At 46.3% G+C, this 19,495-nt stretch overlaps 1 protein-coding gene across 1 annotated transcript in view; it reads left to right on the top strand.

The window, feature by feature from the left end:
• The window catches only part of CHCHD6 (coiled-coil-helix-coiled-coil-helix domain containing 6), a 229,000-nt gene that overhangs the window by 12,583 nt on the left and 196,922 nt on the right, over window positions 1-19,495 (top strand). The window contains exons 2-4 of the mRNA XM_040994917.1: window positions 10,010-10,115; window positions 13,697-13,766; window positions 15,473-15,617. Of these exons, the coding sequence (XP_040850851.1) occupies window positions 10,010-10,115; window positions 13,697-13,766; window positions 15,473-15,617 (321 nt within the window). The remainder of the gene's footprint in view (window positions 1-10,009; window positions 10,116-13,696; window positions 13,767-15,472; window positions 15,618-19,495) is intronic.

Raw genomic sequence — 19,495 nt, 5'->3', positions numbered from 1 at the left:
CTGGAGCCCTTCGGTAGACTGTGCTTTTTGGTTTTACCTAAGGGGGTGTCCTTGTCTTCCTATTGGGGGTGTCTGAGTCCTCTCCAGCCGTAAGCTTTGTTGCCCCCTTCTGGAGCACAGCAAAATTACACCCCTTCTCCCATCTGCCCCCGACCTTGGATGTCTCCTGCCCAGGGATTCCGTATTTTCTTTATTAAACACAATTCTTTGCAACTTCCTTTGCGACCTATTTGCCTGTGGAGCAGAGCTATTTGGATGTGGACTTAAAATGCTACACATACACACACACACACACACTTGAAACTCAGTTCTGACACCTCCCTCTTTGCAGCAAGCCAGGCTGGGAGACTTGCTGTCATCTTTTCTCTCATCTATTACTTTATGGCTTTTTCTTCTTGCAAGCGCATCTTATTTTTAAACGCCAACTGTTCACGATTTCTCATGAATCCTTTCAGACTTTTTTCAAGCCTATATATACAGCCTTACTCTTTCCTTTTTTATTGTACAAATGAGATCATATTGTATATACTATTCTGTCAATTGCTGCTCCCCCACTTGCCCCAGGTGTTCAGTCAAATGCCAGGTCTTATATAATTTCACTTCCTAGTGCCTTTTGTATCCGGGCTCTCCCCTTTACTCCTGCAGCGATTATGCTCTCCAGTCCCTTCACCCCAATGAACACTGCCTCCAGCCCCACTCCCCTGTCATCTTTGCCCCTCTTCTGCTTTGCTGGACTATCCTATGCATAGCAAAGATGCAGACCAAGTTCCTGCTCTGAAACCATCAGCGGCTCCCAGTTGGCTATAGCATTCATCTCAGCGTCCTTGGCCTCATTCAAGGCCTTCAGCAAGTCCCAGCAGCCCTCCACACAGCAGGTTCCTGTGTCCGCTGTCAGAACCTCAGGACTTCTCTGTGCTCTTTCTCTTCTGTATCATTCTTTTTCTTTTCTGGAACACCACCCTCTCCTCCTACCCCTGTCTGTGGTCTCCCCTTCAGGCTGGAGTTGGGCCATCTGCTTTCTAGCTGGAATCCAGTGTTCTGTTATCGAAATTCCTGGGGCGTTTGAGCTGCGCTGCTCTTGTCTGACTGCTTTGTGGTTATATTCTGTTTGTGCATTGGGCTCACTCACCCCATTGGACCATGTGCTGTTTGAGTATGAAGTTCTTTATGTATTGCACAGTACTGTGTTAAGGACCTGGACCTTTAAGAAATATGTCATTTAACAAATATTTAAGCATCTGTAGTGTGCCAGACACCTGTTTAGAAAGCAGCCAGGGTGTAGCAAATGGAAAAGGGAATCACCACTCCTGAGGAGCTTGTTAGAACCTTGTGGGAATGACGGTTATAGGAGTTGTCGAGTGTGTGTTGTGTCAGGAGGTAAGATATGTTGTGTCAAAGTGCAGTAAGGGGGCTGGTGCTGGCTGCGGAGGAGAAGGAATGGGATCAGAGAGGGCAGGTGGGGCCCTGAAGGAAGGTTGAGGTCCCTTTGGGCTCTGTTGGTGTTCCCTGGCTTTTCCTTAGCTCTCTTGACTGCCTGATTTTTATTGCTTAGCTTCCGAGGTGGTTTTCCTTTCCAGGGGGCCATTCCAGCTCACAAGTACACCTCCCTTTGCTTGCCGAGTACACTTCCCGTGCCTCTGGTTGTTGGGGTAACATCCTGTAACTGTTAGCCCCTCCCCTTCCCTCCTCCCTGTCCCTTCCTTCTAGAGCAGGCTAAGATGCTGTTAAGCAAAGGCCTTGGAATCGGTAGCCTGTTCAGTGATGCGGTTGGCACCTGACCAGCATCATTCCTGTGCCTTGGTTTCATCAACTAGAAAGTGGGTGTGCTGTTGTGAGGATTCATGAGAGGATTCACGCACAGTGGGTGCTGAATGAATGTACATGAGTGGGTAGTATTCCTAGGGCTTTACAGTTTACAGTTATTTTGACTCTTCTCTGGTCTGTCATATTGGGTCAGCTGAATACTGCCTGCTTCCATTGTTTTCCTCTTGGGTTATTGGTAAAAGCCACTGGCTTTTTTCTAAAGTGTAATTTATTCATTTTGAAAAAGAGAGAGAGAAAGAGAGAGATAGGTCTTCAGTCCACTAGCTTATTCCCCAGAAGGCCTCATGGTTTCAATAGCCAGCATTATACCAGGCCAAGGACAAGGCCCAGAGCCTGAACCTTCATCCAAGTCTCCTCCATGAGTGTGGAGGGCCAAAAACTTGGGCCACCCTCCACTGCCTTTCCTGGGCCGTTAGCAGAGAGCTGGACTGGAAGTGGAGTAGTTAGGGCATGAACTAGTACCCATATGGGATGCTGGCATCAAAGGCAGCAGTTTTATCCACCGCACCACAATGCTGGCTCCGCCTACTCTTATTTTTTACCAACACCTTTTGCTCCAAACCTTCCAGGTATGGGGCAGCCATATGACTTTTGGCTCTGCATACTTTACTAAAGAAGCTTCTGGGGACCAACATCATGGTGTGGCATGCTACACCCGTGTCTGTGGCACTGGCATCCCATGTGGGCACTGATTTGAGTCCTGGCTGCTCTATTTCCAACTCGCTCCCTGCTTATGGCCTGGGGAATCAGCGGATGATGATGCAAATCAGTGGGCCTCTGAATCCACGTGGAAGGCCTGGGAGAAGCTCCTGGCTTGTATTGGCTCAGCTCCAACTCTTGCTGGGCTTTGGGGTAAACCAGAGGATGAAATATTTCTCTTTTTCTATGTCTCTCCTTCCTTCGTTGTAACTCTGTCTTCCAAATAACTTTTTTTAAAGAAGCTTAAGAAAGAAAGAGAAGGAAGGAAGGGAGGGAGGGAAGGACAGAGGGAGGAAGGAAGGAAGGAAGGAAGGGGTTTCTGGTGTTGTCTTTGTGAGCTGGCCACTAGATTTCTCCATTGTTTTGGGTGAGGATGGCATTTTAGTTGTGGTCATAGGATGCTGACTCTTGGTTGATTATGAATTCCCAGAAGCCTTTGTTGGAGTGGAAGTAGTGAGGCATGTCTGTGCCTGTGTGACTTGAAATAATGCTTTGATTCCTCTCTCTGCCTTCCTGTGACTTTTGTTGACTCTGAACCTTTCCCTGTTCTGCATGTCTTCCCACCTTCAGCTGTGGAGCTTGTGGAGGAGAGCTGCAGGCTGGAGAGAAAAGCCTGGGGTTCCTTGTTGGACTGCTCTCTGGAGATTCATGGAGGTGCCAGCCACACTGTGCAGGGCACAGGGAGAAAGCCCCTCTCCCCTCAGCATCCCCTGTTCCTCCAGGCAAGGGCAGGTTCCATACCTGGAAGATGCTTGCGAAAGAATCTGCCCAAATGAATTTTGTGCAGTTTGTGAATGAGAAGGGAAGAGATTTGTTCAAGGTCTCAGAGGTTACAGGAGAACACATGGACCGTGTATAGTTTGTAGAATGTGCTAAATTCTAACTGTATCTGCATGGATTGTAATTAATGTTGGTGTGTAGTGCTTTCCCTGTTCATTTATTAGCTAACATCAATTGCTTACCTTGTGTCAGTCACTTCCTATAAGCTGCTATGCATTCAGTCCTCCTAACAATCCTGCAGTCTATACCCTTAATTATTTCCAACTCGTAAATGAAGAAACTGACTCAGCTATTATAACAACTCTGCCCACGATCCCATCCTAGGCAGCAGCTTAGTTGGAGTTGAAATCTAAGCCCACCTGACAGCAAAGCCCCAGTGCTGACCGCTGTTGCACCCAGTCCAGCCTTGAGAAGGATCTCCCTTCCTGGCTGAGGACAGCAAAGTCCAGAGAAGCCACAGAAGAGGGTCGAGTCTCAGAGCCAGAAAGCAGGCATTCCTGCCCTCTCTGGACCCAGCTCTCCATCTGCCAACCACTCAGGGCCCTCTCTGGCCAGCTGTGATGGGGCAGTGACCTGTGGGCTCTGGCACCATGTATGCCCAGCCCTGTCTGGCTCTAGAGGCCTTCGTTCTGGTTCTGTTGGTACAGGGAGCCCTGCCCAGATGGTGTTTATTCTCGCATGACTACAGTGTGTGTATGTATATTTGTTGATTAAAAATATTACTTGCTGTATTTTGTAGCAACATTAAAAAATATTACAAATCTCTCCCTGCCAACAAGGATGTTGCCAATGTTTTCCTTAACCCTTCACTCACCAAGCAGTGTGGTTCAGTTACGTCACCTGGGCTGATACTAGAAAATATGAGCCTGGGCCTCCCCTGTGTGGACTTGTACGGTGGCCTCCTCTTGCCCTTGGATCAGATTTGAACTCCTCACTTTGGACTCTGAGGTCTTGAGTGGTTTTCCCTTTGCTTGCCCCTTTGGCCTGGCCGTCTGGTTCCCTTCTTGTTCTCAGTTACATTGCTTTCTGCCGGGCCCTTGAACATTCCAGAGCTGGTACTTCCCAGAGGCTTTGAGTTTATTCTTCTTTCTGCTTGTAATGAGGGCTCAAAATACAAATGCTGGGCCCTGCACAAAAGGGCAGGAGACTTAACATCAATACCATCCCCTCTAAGCAGGATGTGGCTTCCTGTGCTCCCTGCCCTTGTACACTCCCACTTCAGTGCTGTATTAATCTCCCACAACACCTGTCACCTCCTCTCTGACTTTTCAGATACGTTCTAACATCTCTGAACTCAGTTCTCCATGTAATAGGTGGAATGTTAATTCCATCAGTGATGTTTTGGGGGTCTGTCATTAGCCTAGAAAATATGATGGTGTGTCATGTTTTAATGTGGTACGTTGGATGGAAATAGGATATATGAAGCTACATGTTTATTTGTTTATTGTTTTTCATGTCCCATTATAATGTAGGCTTCTTGAAAAACAGGGCTGTCTCTTTCTTTGCTATTTCTAGAACACACATAACGGGTGCTCCAGAAGTAAATTCTTGAAGGAGAATGATTTGTAGTGGTGGTGCTGTGAATGCGTGTTTTGCCAGGCTGCTTCCTTCGCTCCCACTTGGGTTCAGTGCTCTAGCCTCCTGCGACCTGTCATATCTGCTCCCCCTTGTGAGGCTTGGGATGCTGCCAGCTGTGACGTCATATGTCATCTGTGCCCCACCTGCATCCTCCTCGATTCCAGGACCACTTAAAATCTTGTGTTCAGTGCTGTCTACCCTCAGGATGCAGTAGCCCTTTCCAAGACCGCTATATTCCCCAGATCTACTCTGAAATGCAGGGGCCAGAGTGGCCAGGGACAGGGGGAGGAGGGTGGGATGTGTACCTAAGTGGCTCGCCTACCACCGAAGAAAAGGGCCCTGATTTATGGTGTTGTTATTTGGAAGGCAAGTAGCTCATAGAGTTTCTGAAAATTCCTATTCTCTCCTGTGTTGTGATCCAGTTCCAGAACATTGTAGGATGCCCGAATCCTTCCATACAACCTGTATTCTCTCAAGCGCTGGCCCCTTGTCCACACCTGTGTGAAGGAGGATTACACTTTATGATGTTCCCTGTACCCAATGATGTGTGGCCTCTCGCCCCTGAGTGTGTGTAACTGATTCCACTAAGGAACAGGACCTTGGGCCTTGCTTTAGATCGCGCTTTGCTTTCCAGCACTTGGGTTCAGTACAGCTCTTGGCTGTGGTTGTGCAACAGGAACAAACTGGCTGAATCTTGGAGGCTTATTTCCTTTTTGTAATCTGCAGTTTCTTTCCTACCTCCCACCAACCTAATCTGATACTTTCTGAAAACAACCTCTTTAATTTTCCTGCAATTGAAAATCCTTTTCCTCCTGTAACTCTGCCCTACTGATCCTTCCTTGCACGCAGAGCAGCCACGACAAAGCCTGTATCCCTTCATGGGGGAGCCATGCGCCCCATTCCAGCGAACCACTCACTCACTGCCCATTCATCGGCTGAAGTCACTGCTCTTGTCTCCTCCTTGCTCAGAAACTTCTGACGTTGCCCTGCCATCATTGGAGCCCCTCTGCTTTTTCCTGTGTTAGTTTCAGTAAGTGCCCCTGTGTAACTCGCACTTTGCCAAACCAACTTCGATCTGCTGACCCTCTGGGGTCCTAACTCTGTATTTTTCTTGCAGGCACAGCTTCCGTGGACCCTGCTTCACGCTGTGCTGGGTTATTCCCCTGTGCGTTGTAGATTCTCTTCTGTCTAAATTTTCCTCCTCACTTGATGAACTCATACATGTGTCATTTCTTTGTGTCTTTCTGGCTGTGGGAATATCTGTTTTGTTTTGTTTTTTTTCCTGCTCCCAAGCAACATCCTCTCTAGGCTGCTCATTCGTTTCTTTGGTTCTCCCCCTCTGTCTTTATTCATAAATAGCTTTATTGAGCTATTCACTAATTTGGAGAATGCAATTCGATGGTTATTAGGATATTCACAGATTTGTGTGACCAGATACCTTTTCATCAATACCTCCTGAGGCAAAGTAAAACAAAAGGAAATAAAAAACTTTGCTGTGTAATTATCAGCTCCCCCAACCCCTCCTCATTTCTCAGACCACTGATCTACTTTTTGTGTCTTGAGAGTTACCTCTTCTGGGCCTAGGAAGGTACTTCCAGAAGTTGGTGGAACATGGGCATTGAGCCTCGGGGTGAGTGTGCTGGTCATGATGCCCACGTCTCACACCAGAGTACCTTGGTTGGATTCCTGGCTCTGGTGCCTGATTGCTGCTTCCTGCCGGTTCAGACCCTGGGAGGCAGCGGATGATGGCTCTGGTGCCTGAGTCTGATGCATGTGTGGGACACCTGAATTGTATTTCAGCTCTCTAGCTTGGGCCCAGCCCAGCCCCAGCTTAGGCAGGTGTTTGGATGGTGAACCAGCTGATTGGGAATTTTTATCTCTCTCATTTTCCCTTTTTGCCTCTCAAAAAATCACGGGAAAATGGAATTAAAAGATGTATTATTTTAAAGTCACAAAAGGAATGAAAAAGTAAGTATCTTGTGTCTGCTGGTTCACTCCCCAGATGGCTACAGCACTGGAGCTGGGTCAGGCTGAAGCCAGAAGTCAGGAGCTGTATCCTCTCTGGTCTCCCACATGGTGACCAGGGCCCAAGTTCTCAGACCATCTTTAACTGCCTTGCCAGGCATGTTAACAGGAAGCTGGATCAGCAACAAAACAGCGGAGACTTGAACTGGCATTCTGATATGGGATGCTGGCATTCCAAGTGGTACCTTAATTTGCTGGGCAACAACACTAGTCCCAAGATAAATTTATTTTAATGCAAAAAAGATGTGTATTGAAATCCAAGCATACAAGGAGGCTTCAAAAAGTTAATGGAAAAACTGCACATTGTATCCAGATCTTTGTCTTTTTCACTTTACTCTTCTGTGAACTTGTTGAAGTAAGCTTGTGTTGTGTATGTGCAATGTATCATATAGTATGTGGCCTTTTTTGCCAGACTCTTCCATTTAGAATGTTGTATTTAAGGTTTATCCATATTATAGCATGTGACTGTTCATTACTTTGTATGAATAATTAATATTTCATCATGTGGATACATTTATTTTACTGATCCATTTGTTAGTTGATGTCATTTGGGATTGCTTCCACTCCTTGGCTATTATGGATGATGTGGTTGTGAACATTCATGCACAGATTCTTGTATGAACATGTTGTCACTTTTCTGTATTCCTTTGTGGAGTTGCTACATGGGACAGTGACCTCATGAGTAATTTTCTTTTTTCCGTGTATAACTTTCTAAGTAACTTCCAGGCTTTTCCCCAGCTGTTATGCTATTTTATATTACCATGTGTGCGAGTTCTCATTTCTCCACATTCATACCAACACTTTCTGGACTTTTTGATGAACAGCCATCAAGTGGTATCTCATGGTGACATTTCTCTAATGGTTAATTATGTTGAGTTTTTTTCAAGTACTTATTGGGCATTAATATGTCTTCTTTGGTGAGATTTGTATTTATATCCTTTGCCCGTTTTTAAAAATTGGATTGTTTTTATTATTGAATTGTGGAAGTTCTTTCTATATTCTAGATGGAAATTCCTTATCAGATAGCTTATTTGAAGTTTTTTTTTTTCCTATTCTGTGGGTTGTCAGGTAAGTTACTTTGATGTGTAAAACTTGCAGATTTAGAGATTCAGTACATCTGTTAATTGGTTGCAAAGCTCTTGGGGTCATATGCAAGAATCCATTGCCAAAGCTAAGGTCATTAAGATTTGCCCAATGTTTTCTTCTGAGAATTTTGTTATTTTAGTTGTCACATTTCAGTGTCTGATGTGTTGTGAGTTAGTTAGTTTTTGCACATGGTGTGAGGTAGGTACCCAGCCTCATTCTTTTGCATAGGGATATCTGGTTTTTGTATTACCATTTGCTGAAGAGACTGTTTTTTCCCTGTTGAATCATTGCAGCACCCTTGTCGAGAGTCAGTTGACTGGACATGTGTGTGTTTGTGTGCTCTCTATTCCCCATTATCTGCATAAGTGTTTGGTCTTTTCCTGCTCTGTGACATTAATTAGCGATTCAATTTGTATATATCTTACGTATCAGAGAGGCTCAACTTTTATGATAGTAATCTTTAAACTCTCGTGTGAAAAAGTTATCACGGAAGTGCCAAAAGTGGGAGTCTTGCTTCTGCCCCTACTCAGCACTTTGGTAGTAGCCCAGTTTAGGTCCCCCATGTACAGAGCCATGTGTGTATACCTGTGCATATATGTAAAAATTCAAATATACATTTAAGAAAGATATATTTATTTGAATGGTTCAGTGGAAGAGCAAACAAGACAGCAAAAGAGAGAAAGAGATATCTTCCATCTACTGGGTCACCACTTACGGCTGGCCAGACTGAAGCCAGGAATCAGGAATTCCATCCCAGAAATAAACCTCTATGTTTGTGGTCAACTGATTTCAGCAAAGGTGCCAAGACAGTTGTTCATTAACTTTGCATCATTGTGCGTCTTTCTTTCTTTCTTTCTTTCTTTCTTTTCTTTTTTTTTTTTTTACAAAAAATGAAGTATAGGATTCTGTCACTGCTTATACATCAGCAATATGTCACATACATTTTTTTCATAGTGGTATATACATCATCCACCTCATTCTTTATTAGTGGTCCTATAATATTTCATGGACTTTACACCATCATTTACTTAGCCAGTTTCCATGCTATCATGTTTCCTTTTTGTTTTTTTCTATTTCTACCAGTGCCATAGTGAGCTTTTTATACATGGCTCTGTGTACCCAGGGGAGTACTCCACTCTGTTAGCTATCTGGAGATGCAATTGCTGATCGTGTCTTTTGTCTTAAAGTCATATTTAATGTCTTTCCTCAACTGTGCTTTATGATGCCTTACACATATTAGGCAATTAATAAATATTTACTGAAGCGAACTCTTAGGGGTTTTTATTCTGAATTTATCCCCAGCTTGCTATTTCATCTCAGTAAACTGTTTAATGATACCCTTATGCCTATTTCACTTCCTCTCCAATGAATGAACGTTTTGGTTACCCAGTCTTCATTAGGGGAATGAGGGTGAAATGAATCTAGCAGTGTTTTGATGATTGACTCTGTATGTGGCATTGGAGGGTACACAGAGATGAGTGAGTCCAGCCCTAGTCCTGTCACCTTCCAGAATGCCTCGGTGGGAAGGCAGCAGGTGCAGCACCTCCCAGAGAGGCTTTCAGGAAGAATCACAAAGTGATAGCTTCACTTGGATGCTCCCAGGAAAGTTCTCTGCACAGGTGGACACTGAGGTGCCCTAAAAGAAGGGGTGTGGCACAGACAGCAACGCCAATGGATGGATGGTGCGGCTTGTGGTGGTTCAGAGGGAACAACGTATCTGAACCTTGCTCAACAGGGTGCAGTGTGTGTGTCTGCGACTGGCAGCAGATGAAGCTGCAGAGCCAGTGGGGATGTGTTGTGGTAGGTTTGGAATTCCTCATGGGTGTTGGCTTTGACCTCTAAGTGCCAGTCCCTAGGAAAGGGTTTTTTTGTTTATTTGTTGTTTTGATTTTGGAAGCAGTTTGTTCAGTCAACCTGGGGGTGAGGGGGTGAATACGGGGAGCTCTTCTTCTCTAGAGGTTTCTGTGGTATAACTTGCCCCTGTCCCTCTTTTCCCATTCCTCAATCCCCCCCACAGCTGTCTGAAAATGTGGTTAACCGCATGAAGGATTCCAGCCAGCCCGCAGCAGGCCAGCAACGAGCTCCTCTTCCTTCTGAAGGCGGCACAAAATCCCCACAGAAAGGTGAGTTGGGCCACACCATCCTGGGGAGAGTCGAGGAAGAGGGTGCGAGGGACAGCAGAAGACAGTGAGCGGCTCATGTGGCTCCCCTGTGTGTCAGGGCAATGCCCCTGTGAGAGCTGGTTTCTACGCGTGGCAGGTGCGGACAGGTGCAGTGAAGGCAGCACAGGGGAGTCAGAGCTCTTGGGACCTGGGCCAGGTGTTTCAGTTTCTCCACGAGTAAAATCAGAGCAGAAGGATTTGGTTTGACAACTCAGGTAAGGAGTTGCCTTCAAGGATCCTTGAAAGAAATGTAACCACTAGAGAGCCTCAACCCTTCTAGCCAGCCCTCAAGTCAGAGAACCACAGGAATTTTGCCACTGACTTTGATACCAACCTTAGTAGCTCTAATCTTACCCTCAAGTCAGGGGGTCCTTTTCTGCTTCCTAGGAGGAGGTCTTCTTCCCTGGCCCTTTGTGGAGCTGGCACCCAAGCCAGGCTCAACGCTGACTTACTCTCTACTCTGTTGTGTCATCACAAATGAAGAAAGCTGTGCTTTTTCCCGAATAACTACTTGTAGCAAGCATAAAGAAGCAAGATCGGTTTTAGGAAAAGAGGCTATGAGGCATAAAAATAGATACTACAAAACCAAACAAAAAAAAATCCTTTGAGCTACAGCTTTTCTATGCATCCACTACTCATTTATGAGAATCTGGGTTTGTCTGTTGCCTGTAACTTGATTTTTAAAAATTGATTACCTGAAGGAGTCGTGTCATTGTAGAGCCGTGGCACAGTGGGTAATTGTACCCTGTGATGTTCAACTTGTGCACTGCCTCATGTTAGAGCTGCCTTCTTCTTCTTTTTTGTTTTTGAGATTTATTTATTTTTTATTGGAAATTCAGATATACACAGAGGAGGAGAGACAGAGAGGAAGATCTTTCGTCTGATGATTCACTCCCCAAATGACCGCAATAGCTGGTGCTGAAGCCAGGATCCAGGAACCTCTTCCAGGTCTCCCACACAGGCGCAGGGTCCCAAGGCTTTGGGCCGTTCTTAACTGCTCTCCCAGTCCACAAGCAGGGAGCTGGATGGGAAGTGGAGCTGCTGGGATTAGAACCAGTACCTATATGGGATCTCAGCGTGTTCAAGGTGAGGACTTTAGCCGCTAGGCCACGGCACCAGGCCCTAGAGCTGTCTTCTTTCCTAGTTTTCCCTATTTGGGTTATGGCATTTTAGAAGGCAGGAACTGTATCCTGTCTACTTAGCATTTCTAGAATGTTGTTCTTCATGTATATCCATGTCAAGTGGGACCTGTCTGTGGCACACACAGCTTTGGTTCAGGGGCCAGGTGTCTGCCCCAGTGGCATGGTGGTATATGATGGTGCAAACCTGCTCAAGGTTGGCCGGAGCACAGAGGAGGCAGTGGCTGATTGCTTTAGGGAGGAACTGCCTGGATTTTGAAAACTGGAATATGGTAGAAGAGCTTTTCAGGCCAGGGACTATGGAGGCAGGGCCCCAGAGGTGTCGTGCAGCCTGGCCTGTTCAGGGATCATCTCTGAATGCAAAGTGTAAGGGAAGAGAAGATATCACCATAACATTTAGGGACCAGGTCATGGAGTTTCCCTGCACAGCAGCCAGAGAGCTCTGGCTTCAGCCTCAGGCCTGGGCACACCTGCCAGCTGATGTGACTTATACTCCTTGTAGCACATCAGTAGCTGGGTTTGGACCCATCCAGACCTGAGATCATTTGGGTGTATACCAGTGAAGGGGCTGAGTGACCTTATGGAAAATCTCATGGAACTTTACCAAGAGGGCTTGCTCAGCACCCTGTCTGTAGCCACATGACAGGGAGTTTGAAGAGGGGTGTCAACTTGCCCCAGGGTATTTTAATAAACCGGATTATCTGGAGAGAGGGAAAAATGATAAGAAGAGCAAAAAATTGCCAAAATATGTTACACGTCAGTTTCAACTTGGGAAGATAAAATAAGCATTTGCTTTGATTTTGTCAAGTTTCAGCATTTTACAAAAGCAAGCCTAGTGGTTCGGCCTTCGTTATAATCAAAGGCTTTGCAGTTTGCATGATGGGAGTGAGTGCTGGGGAAGAGTCAGTTCAAGTGCACCGTCTGGAAGTTAACTGATTTTAAGATATTTTTAACTTTTAAAGCCAGTCTTTTTTCTTTTTTTTTGCTTTTATTTTTGTGATGGAACAAGGTTGGAAAATTTAAAAAGTTAAAATTAAAAAATTAAAAAGTTAATATTAAATCCATTTCTCACACCACACCTCCAAATAAATGTTAGAAGAATTAAGAGACTTAAATGTAGGAATTAAGGCCATGAAAGTATAATAAGAGATTTTCTAAGTATTACATCAAGTGAAAAAACCTTAAACAAAGAAAAGAAGTAGGAAATGTGAGATTAGAAACAGAAAACATGAATGAACGAATGTGTGCTAAACCAAGGAAGATAGAGCATTTGACAAAATACTCGTAATCTTAATAACAAAGTCTTAAAGGCCTTTAAGAAAGAGAGCTCAAAACGCACAGCTGGCCTTAAACATGACGAGATGCGCAGGCTCACTGGTAACTGAAGCTGTGCACAGTAAATAATGCATGTTAAGGGAGCAGGAGAACGGGCGGACCGTGAGTTTAATGCCTCATTCCCTACCAAGAAAAGATGATAATGTCCACCTTGCTGTCTCTCCAGTGGGGAGCATTCATACTGAGACAAAGCTGCAGGAACCGTCTGCTGGCTTTTCAGTCCATCTTGAGAGCCAGCATGTGACTCAGCGTATGGGCTGTGCTGCCTGCACAGACAGGAGCTGCAGTGTGCCACCTCAGGTGAGAAGCAGTCTGAAGGTGCCAGTCACAGGCCACTGGCTTTTGGAAGAGCTTCCCTGAAGGGTTAGTTGACAGGTGTGGGACTGGAAAAGCAAATCATTCCCACATTCTCTCTCGGTGTTGGTTCCTCAGTTATTTCTTTGTGTAGTTCTAGCACCTACTGCTTTAGAAGCCTGTGGCAGAGGTGCTGGACGTCAGGGCCATAAGAAAGCGCTGAGCTGTGGCTAGCACATGCTTTAGAAAGGATGAAGGCTGAGGGAGAGTGAGGGAGAAACCAAGCCTTCACTGTCACCAAGGGGTGAAGAGAATGAATTCAACTGACTTAGAAATCTCTAAATTCATGACGACCAGGAGGCAGACCAGATGTCATGACCTGAAGCGTGCAATAATGTGAGAGGTGAGAACAGGTTAAAATGTCAGTGGGCTTAATGTAGGGCATTTACCACATTCAGGATTAGGAACCTAGAATGAAATCTTGGGAGACATGAGCTAAAAAGCCTGGTTGGGCAGCCGTTGTCATGAAGCAACCTTGGCTTCTTCCCAATTCCAGCCTGCGTCTATGAGAGGACCTGGATTCCTCAGACTGGTTGAAATCAAGGCTGTGTTCCTCAGCTGCTTGGAGGGCACATTCCTCTGGGGACTCCCCTGTCTATTACCTGAGAGCATACTCATCCAGGAATGCATCCTTGAGCTCATTTCCCGGGGGACCCTCCTTGCTTTGTGGATTCTGGGAGCTGCTGATGGATCTTTTCTTCTCTCTCCTTTCAGAATCCAAGCCACTGAGGTCAGAAACCATTGGTGGCCAGCAGTCCTCAGGAGTAAAAGAGGATCTCAAGAGGTAAGCCTAAGAGCCAATTACCCCGTGCCTGCTGTGCCCTCCCAGGAACCCCCACGCTGGCCTGAAGCCCTAGTTGGGCTGTCTCCCATCTTTAATCTCGTCTGCATTGAAAGTCAACCCAGTGGTTAGGATGGCTCTTACACCATAGGGGTAAGAGGGAGCTGATTACTGCTGTTCTGAGCAGTTGGAGCTCTGGATTTTATGCGTGTGTGCACAGGCAGGAAAGATGTCAGACGGAGGAAGAAGGTGCAGCCCTCCCCATTCCGGGTGCAGCTTTCTGGAGGAACAGGCTCCAGGATGTTGGCGACATCCCGTCGGCACAGATCCCAAAGTCAAGCCACACTCTGAATCAGGACCTGTTTCCTGTCCCATGCAGATCCATAAAAAAGTGGTTCAGGCACAGAAGGCTCTGTGGAGCACAAGATGCTAACCTGATTCTGCAACTTCAGAGTTATGTGACCTTGAAAAATCTCTGTATCCGAGAAGGACCGAGAGAACTGCTTCTTTAGTTGGGACACTGTCACGATTACTCATGTTAGTGCTGTGTAAGGATCGTACCTCATACCACACTCTTTCAATACCCTTCAAGCAGCGGGGCAGAGGACTTACTGAGTTACTGGAGAATCCAGTGTCAGCCAGGATTAAAGCGTTACCCGTCCAGAAAATCAGCCATGCTGGGGCTGTTCACTTGAGACATGCATTAAAAGTCACAGAGTGATAAGCGTTTGTCCTATAGGAGTAACTAACCTCAGTTTTTCCCATTATCCTTTTTCAGATATTTTTAAGCCTTCAAAAATCGTGTTAATATATGCTAGTGAAAGATTTAGAAAATATGCAAAATGAAAAACTTCGAAAGACTCACCATCTCAACACAAAAACCACTGTTAATGTCTTTTCCTGAGTTTAGGCTTATTATTATTTTTTAAAGTCATAAATAATTTTCTGTTTTGCTATTTTCATGTAATGTTATAATTATTTCCCATTAGATATACCCTTGATTTTCAATTTTTAGTTTCAACCAACAGACAGATCAAATAATGTATTTTCTAATGGCAATATAATATACCATTTGAGGATTGTGCCATATTTTAACTTGACCTTGATTGTTAGACATTTGAGTTATTTGTGTTTTTTTTAATATAAATAGTACTGCTAAGAGCATCTTAGTACTAATAACATTTTTCTCTATATAACATTAGAGAGAATGACAGAAATAGGCAGAATGCCCAGAAATCAGTCAGAGGGTAGGAGCATACTCAGATTGAAGAGCTCCCAAATGGAGGCCAGGGCAAACCAGAGCTTCCTAACTGCCTGCCCCTTGGAGCGAGTGAGACACACAGGATGGAGTCCTTGTCCCACAGGTCTCTCCATGGGCATGTGGCTCCCAGTTTTTTGCCTGATAGTCATGTCTCTGTTCCTGAGCTGTGCTGTCCTGGATGAAGGTATCATACTCCCTTTTGCCTTAGGTCTGTCGCTGATATCCGACCTCGAAAGCGCCAATGAGGCAAGGGAGTGTGTAGTTTTACAGCACCCTTGCCTTTCCTGGCCGGCCAGTGGCTGGCCACGGAGCTCCGCTGGCTTGCATGTTCCAGTCCTGCTTGGCCATCTGAAATAAGCAAATGAGCATACACACTTTTTCTTGGCTATGTTCTGCCAGTCATGCCACCGACATCACCTTTTCCCTGGCTCTCTCTTTTTCGGAACAGGTTCAAGCAGGAGCAGGCAACAATCCAGGATGAGTTATTCCAGGTGGCAAAGAGGGAGAGAGAGGCAGCCATGAAGCATTCGAAGGTGTTCCTGCCTCAAGGAACAGGACATACTGACCAAGAGAAGCAGAAGTCTGCCCAGCTGGTGAGTCCCCACTGGGGAGTAAGAGGCAGCTCAGGCCCTGCTGAGACCAGCTCTGGTGGCTCCGGTTGCCTCACTCAGCCTCACCTCTGTGGTCAGGAGACCTCTTTAGGAAGCAGGGTCTTGGGTTCTTGTCATGCTGGCTCTGTCACGTATGCACACTTCTGACTTTGGTGTGTCTTCTAAGTGTTGGTGGCTCTCAGAGCTGCACAATAAGGGACTCGAACATCCACAGCCTTATCATTCGTGGCTCTGAAACATCAACAGGAATAAGGACTGTGAGGGTACACATGCCAGGAGGGAGGGAGACAGGTGGTCTAGGGGCTGGGACTGTACAGTGTATGGCATGGGAAGCATCGTTTGTGGTTGGATAGCCTGGGTGCCAATCCTGGCTTGCTCGCTACTTACAGGCATGGGTGGGTGTGCTGTCTGTGAGGCTTGGTTAAGGATCTTGATGTTAATATACAGGATTGCCCAGAGAACCAGAGGAGATAATATCAGTCAGGAATTAGCGCATGCCTAGAAGATCATGAATGTGTGATATCATTGGTGTCATTATTGTTAATGCAGTTAGCTGACTAGAAGCTGGTAGGATTCTTTCTGCTTAAGTGCAGTTTATTCCACAACCTGTAAAATCTAGAAGTATGCCACCATCTACCAGTTCGGTGGCTCACTAGTATCATAAGGGACCCAGTGCTTCTCCTCCTTCCACACTGTCAGCTTTGGTGTGCCAGCATATGTGCTGGCTGGCAGTGCCCCAAGTTAGTGATGAATGCTGCCACCCCACAGGTTAGATGCAGATGGCCGACACAGCAAAGAGAGGCTCTGTCGGTCCATGTGTCTGTCAGTGAGGACAGCTTTCCCAGAAGCCCACAAAATGCTTCTGCTTACATCACACTGGCCTGAATCACACCATGTGCCTGTGGCTAAGCCGGTCCATGGCAGAGGGAATAGGGATGGCTTCACGACTGCAACTGGGGCTCTTCTAGTCACACCTGGGTCACATCCAGACAGAATTAGGACTGACAGCCAGGAAAGAGGAGGAGAGGAGAAGGACTAGCTCTTAGTGACATCTGATGACACCTGCTTCAGAGGCCATGGGCTCTGAGTCTAGGAGCAACTTTGCTCTGTGTTAAGGTGGGTAACCTGGTGCTCACAGAACTCCGTAGAAGGGAGTTGAAGATGACGTGAGCTCACAACTCAGGGTGGTGCCCTCCCGGGAAAGGAAGGCAGACATACTGGCTGCATCCAAGCCCTGACTTACTAATTTGATGACTACACAAATGTTCCAGGAATTGATGCAGTGGGGTACATAACAAATTCCACTTTAACTAGGTCCTCTGAGAAATCTGAACAGTGGAGGATCCTAACCCTCAGGAAATGTTCTGTCTAGCGAGGCAGACAGACTCAAAAGCAGAGCTTTAAAAGAGGCTGAATTGGTTACGCTGAAGCGTCATGTAGAGGAACAGAGGCTATGACTTGGGGATGCAGGGGGAATGATGTGAGCTGCCGGTGGAGTGGAGAGGGTGTCTGACCTCAGTCCCCCAAGGTTGAGAGCAGCCAGGCAGAGGGGTGAGCACCAATAGGGTACAGTGAGAGAAGAGTTGAGGTCTGAAGCCAAAGTGTGGATGGCTTAGGATGCCATGGAGAGTTACCCCGCAGGGATCCTGAAATAGTGGATGATTCCTAGAACTTGTGAGGATGGCCATGATCCCTCTGATTTGTGCTTCCAGAACCCTGGGGCTTCCTGGTGAGGAGTCTGTTGATGCACCAAGAAACAAGCCAAGACACGGTCTCAGAGGTTCTTGCAGTCAGTCTCTGAGGGGCAGGCAGGTGTCACTTCCGCATGGGCAGCCTGTCTGACCAAGTGAAAAGGGACCCTCATCCTGGAGATGAAGGGTTAATCAGCAGGAGCCACTGGCCACCTGGGACAGTCATCTAGAAATGGAAAAATCATGGCAGACAGGTGTGGAATCTCTTCATTCTCACCTGGAATGTGTTAATTACAGTGCAGGGGAATTCACAGCTTCCCTTTTCCCACCTGCAAAGGGGAAGGTTGGACTCTGCTGCCTCAGGACCATCCCTTGGGAGAAGCGTGTAGGTTTTTGGCTTGAATGGTGATTGAGAATGAAGGAGGTACGTCCTCTCCTGACTTTCCCCAGATGTCAGGATGGACAGCGTCCTTTTCTGAGCTGCAGTTTCCAGGGAGTAGAGAAAGCAAGTTGCTTCCTCCAATTTAAAAATACTTTACTTTTGTGTATGTTCTCATGTTTTTGGACTTCTCAGCATCCATTTCTTAGTGCTGTGGTATCTGGTTTCCTTTTGGGAGCTCTCCTGTTTCCTGCCTTATGTAGTCTCAGTGGGGTTGTAATTTCAGTAACCATACCCAGATTTCTGTATGGAAACCAGAATTGGGCATAGCTCCCAAGTCTAGCCAGGCAAACTGTCTCCCCAGGGACTTCAGGTTTTCCCTGAGTTAGGGGAAGGGTGAGAGGCTTGGCTGGGCATCCCCCAGTGAAGGCCCTCTGTGCACAGAGATTGTCTTCTGCTGCCTCCTGTACCTCCTGTGTGGTGTTTTTGCCTTCTTGAAGGCTAGATCATCTGTTGCTAAGCTGCCAGTCAACCGTCCTTTGCTTAAGTTATTCAGAGTTGGTTTCTGTTGTTTGGTCCTGCAGGAGCTGCAGTAGGAGGTGATTTTGAAGGCAGAGAGCCATGTTTAGTACTCACCACAAATGGAGAGGGGGAGTGAGACACCGCTTGGTACATTGGCAGGAACACAGGCAGTCATGGTATGGTTGGCAGGTGCAAAGTAGAGACAATTCCAAAGCTGCACTTTGGAAGAATTTTTTAAAAGACTTATTCGAAAGACAGAATAACAGGGAGAGACAGAGAAAAATTTTCTGTCTACTGGTTCTCTCCCCAAATGGCCACAGCAGTCAGGACTGAGCCAAATTAAAGTCAGGGGTGAAGTGACAGGAGCCCAAACTCTTAGGCCCCTCTCTTCTGCCTTCTTAGGTTTGTTAGTAGGAAGCTGGATCCCAAAACAGCACTCAGATAAGGGATGCTGGCATCACCAGTGGCCGCTTGGCACACTGTGCCAGGATGCTGGCTCACTTTGCAGGATTTAAATAAGAGGAGAAAGAGAGAGAGAAGGACCTGAACAAAAACAGGGAGATATTCTTTGCTTATCCAAGTCTCCTACATGCCAGGACTGAAAGATGCAGTTAGCTGGCTTCCTGCTGGGCAGAGGTCTAGAGGCGTTTGGATCACAGCACATCCTCCTGGCTGGTAGGAGGGACAGGTTGGATCTTGGGTGGACCTTGAGTATTTGCTGGCAGAAGGAGCCATGAGCCAGGACCGCCAAGACCCACACTCTTAAACCTTTGGTCTCCTTTGGAGGACCTCCCCTTGACTGCACTGAGTGTAGTTTGACATTTAATGTGCTCTTCTTCCCTTTCTGTTTGCCTCTGACTTTTACAATATTGATTTTTAAATCCTCTTCTGCATGAGGGAATGATTTAGCTCATTATTGGGAAAAGTTCATAAAACTAGTGATGAGGAAAGGTAATAATTTTTATAACCTACTTCTGGTGACAAAAGTGTTACAATTTTCTATCCAGTTGTAATAGTGACTCCAAACTCGTGTGTGGGTGCGACCATTTTTTGTCCCTTAAGGGTAAAGATGCCATTCTGCTCTGGATGAGGGCCATTTTATGTTACGTTATGTTACGGGCAAGGCAGACCTACAGACAAAAGCGGATACAGAGAGGAAGATATTCCATCTGCTGGTTCACTCCCCAAGTGGCCACAGTGGCTGAAGCTGAGCTGGTCCAAAGCCAGGAGCCAGGAGCTTCTTTTAGGTCTCCCACGCAGCTTCAGGG

The sequence above is a fragment of the Ochotona curzoniae genome, unplaced genomic scaffold (assembly GCF_017591425.1).
Source record: "Ochotona curzoniae isolate NIBS_2020 unplaced genomic scaffold, NIBS_Ocur_1.0 contig_908, whole genome shotgun sequence".
Lineage (NCBI taxonomy): Eukaryota > Metazoa > Chordata > Mammalia > Lagomorpha > Ochotonidae > Ochotona > Ochotona curzoniae.
This window is presented reverse-complemented; position numbering and strand designations above follow the sequence as displayed.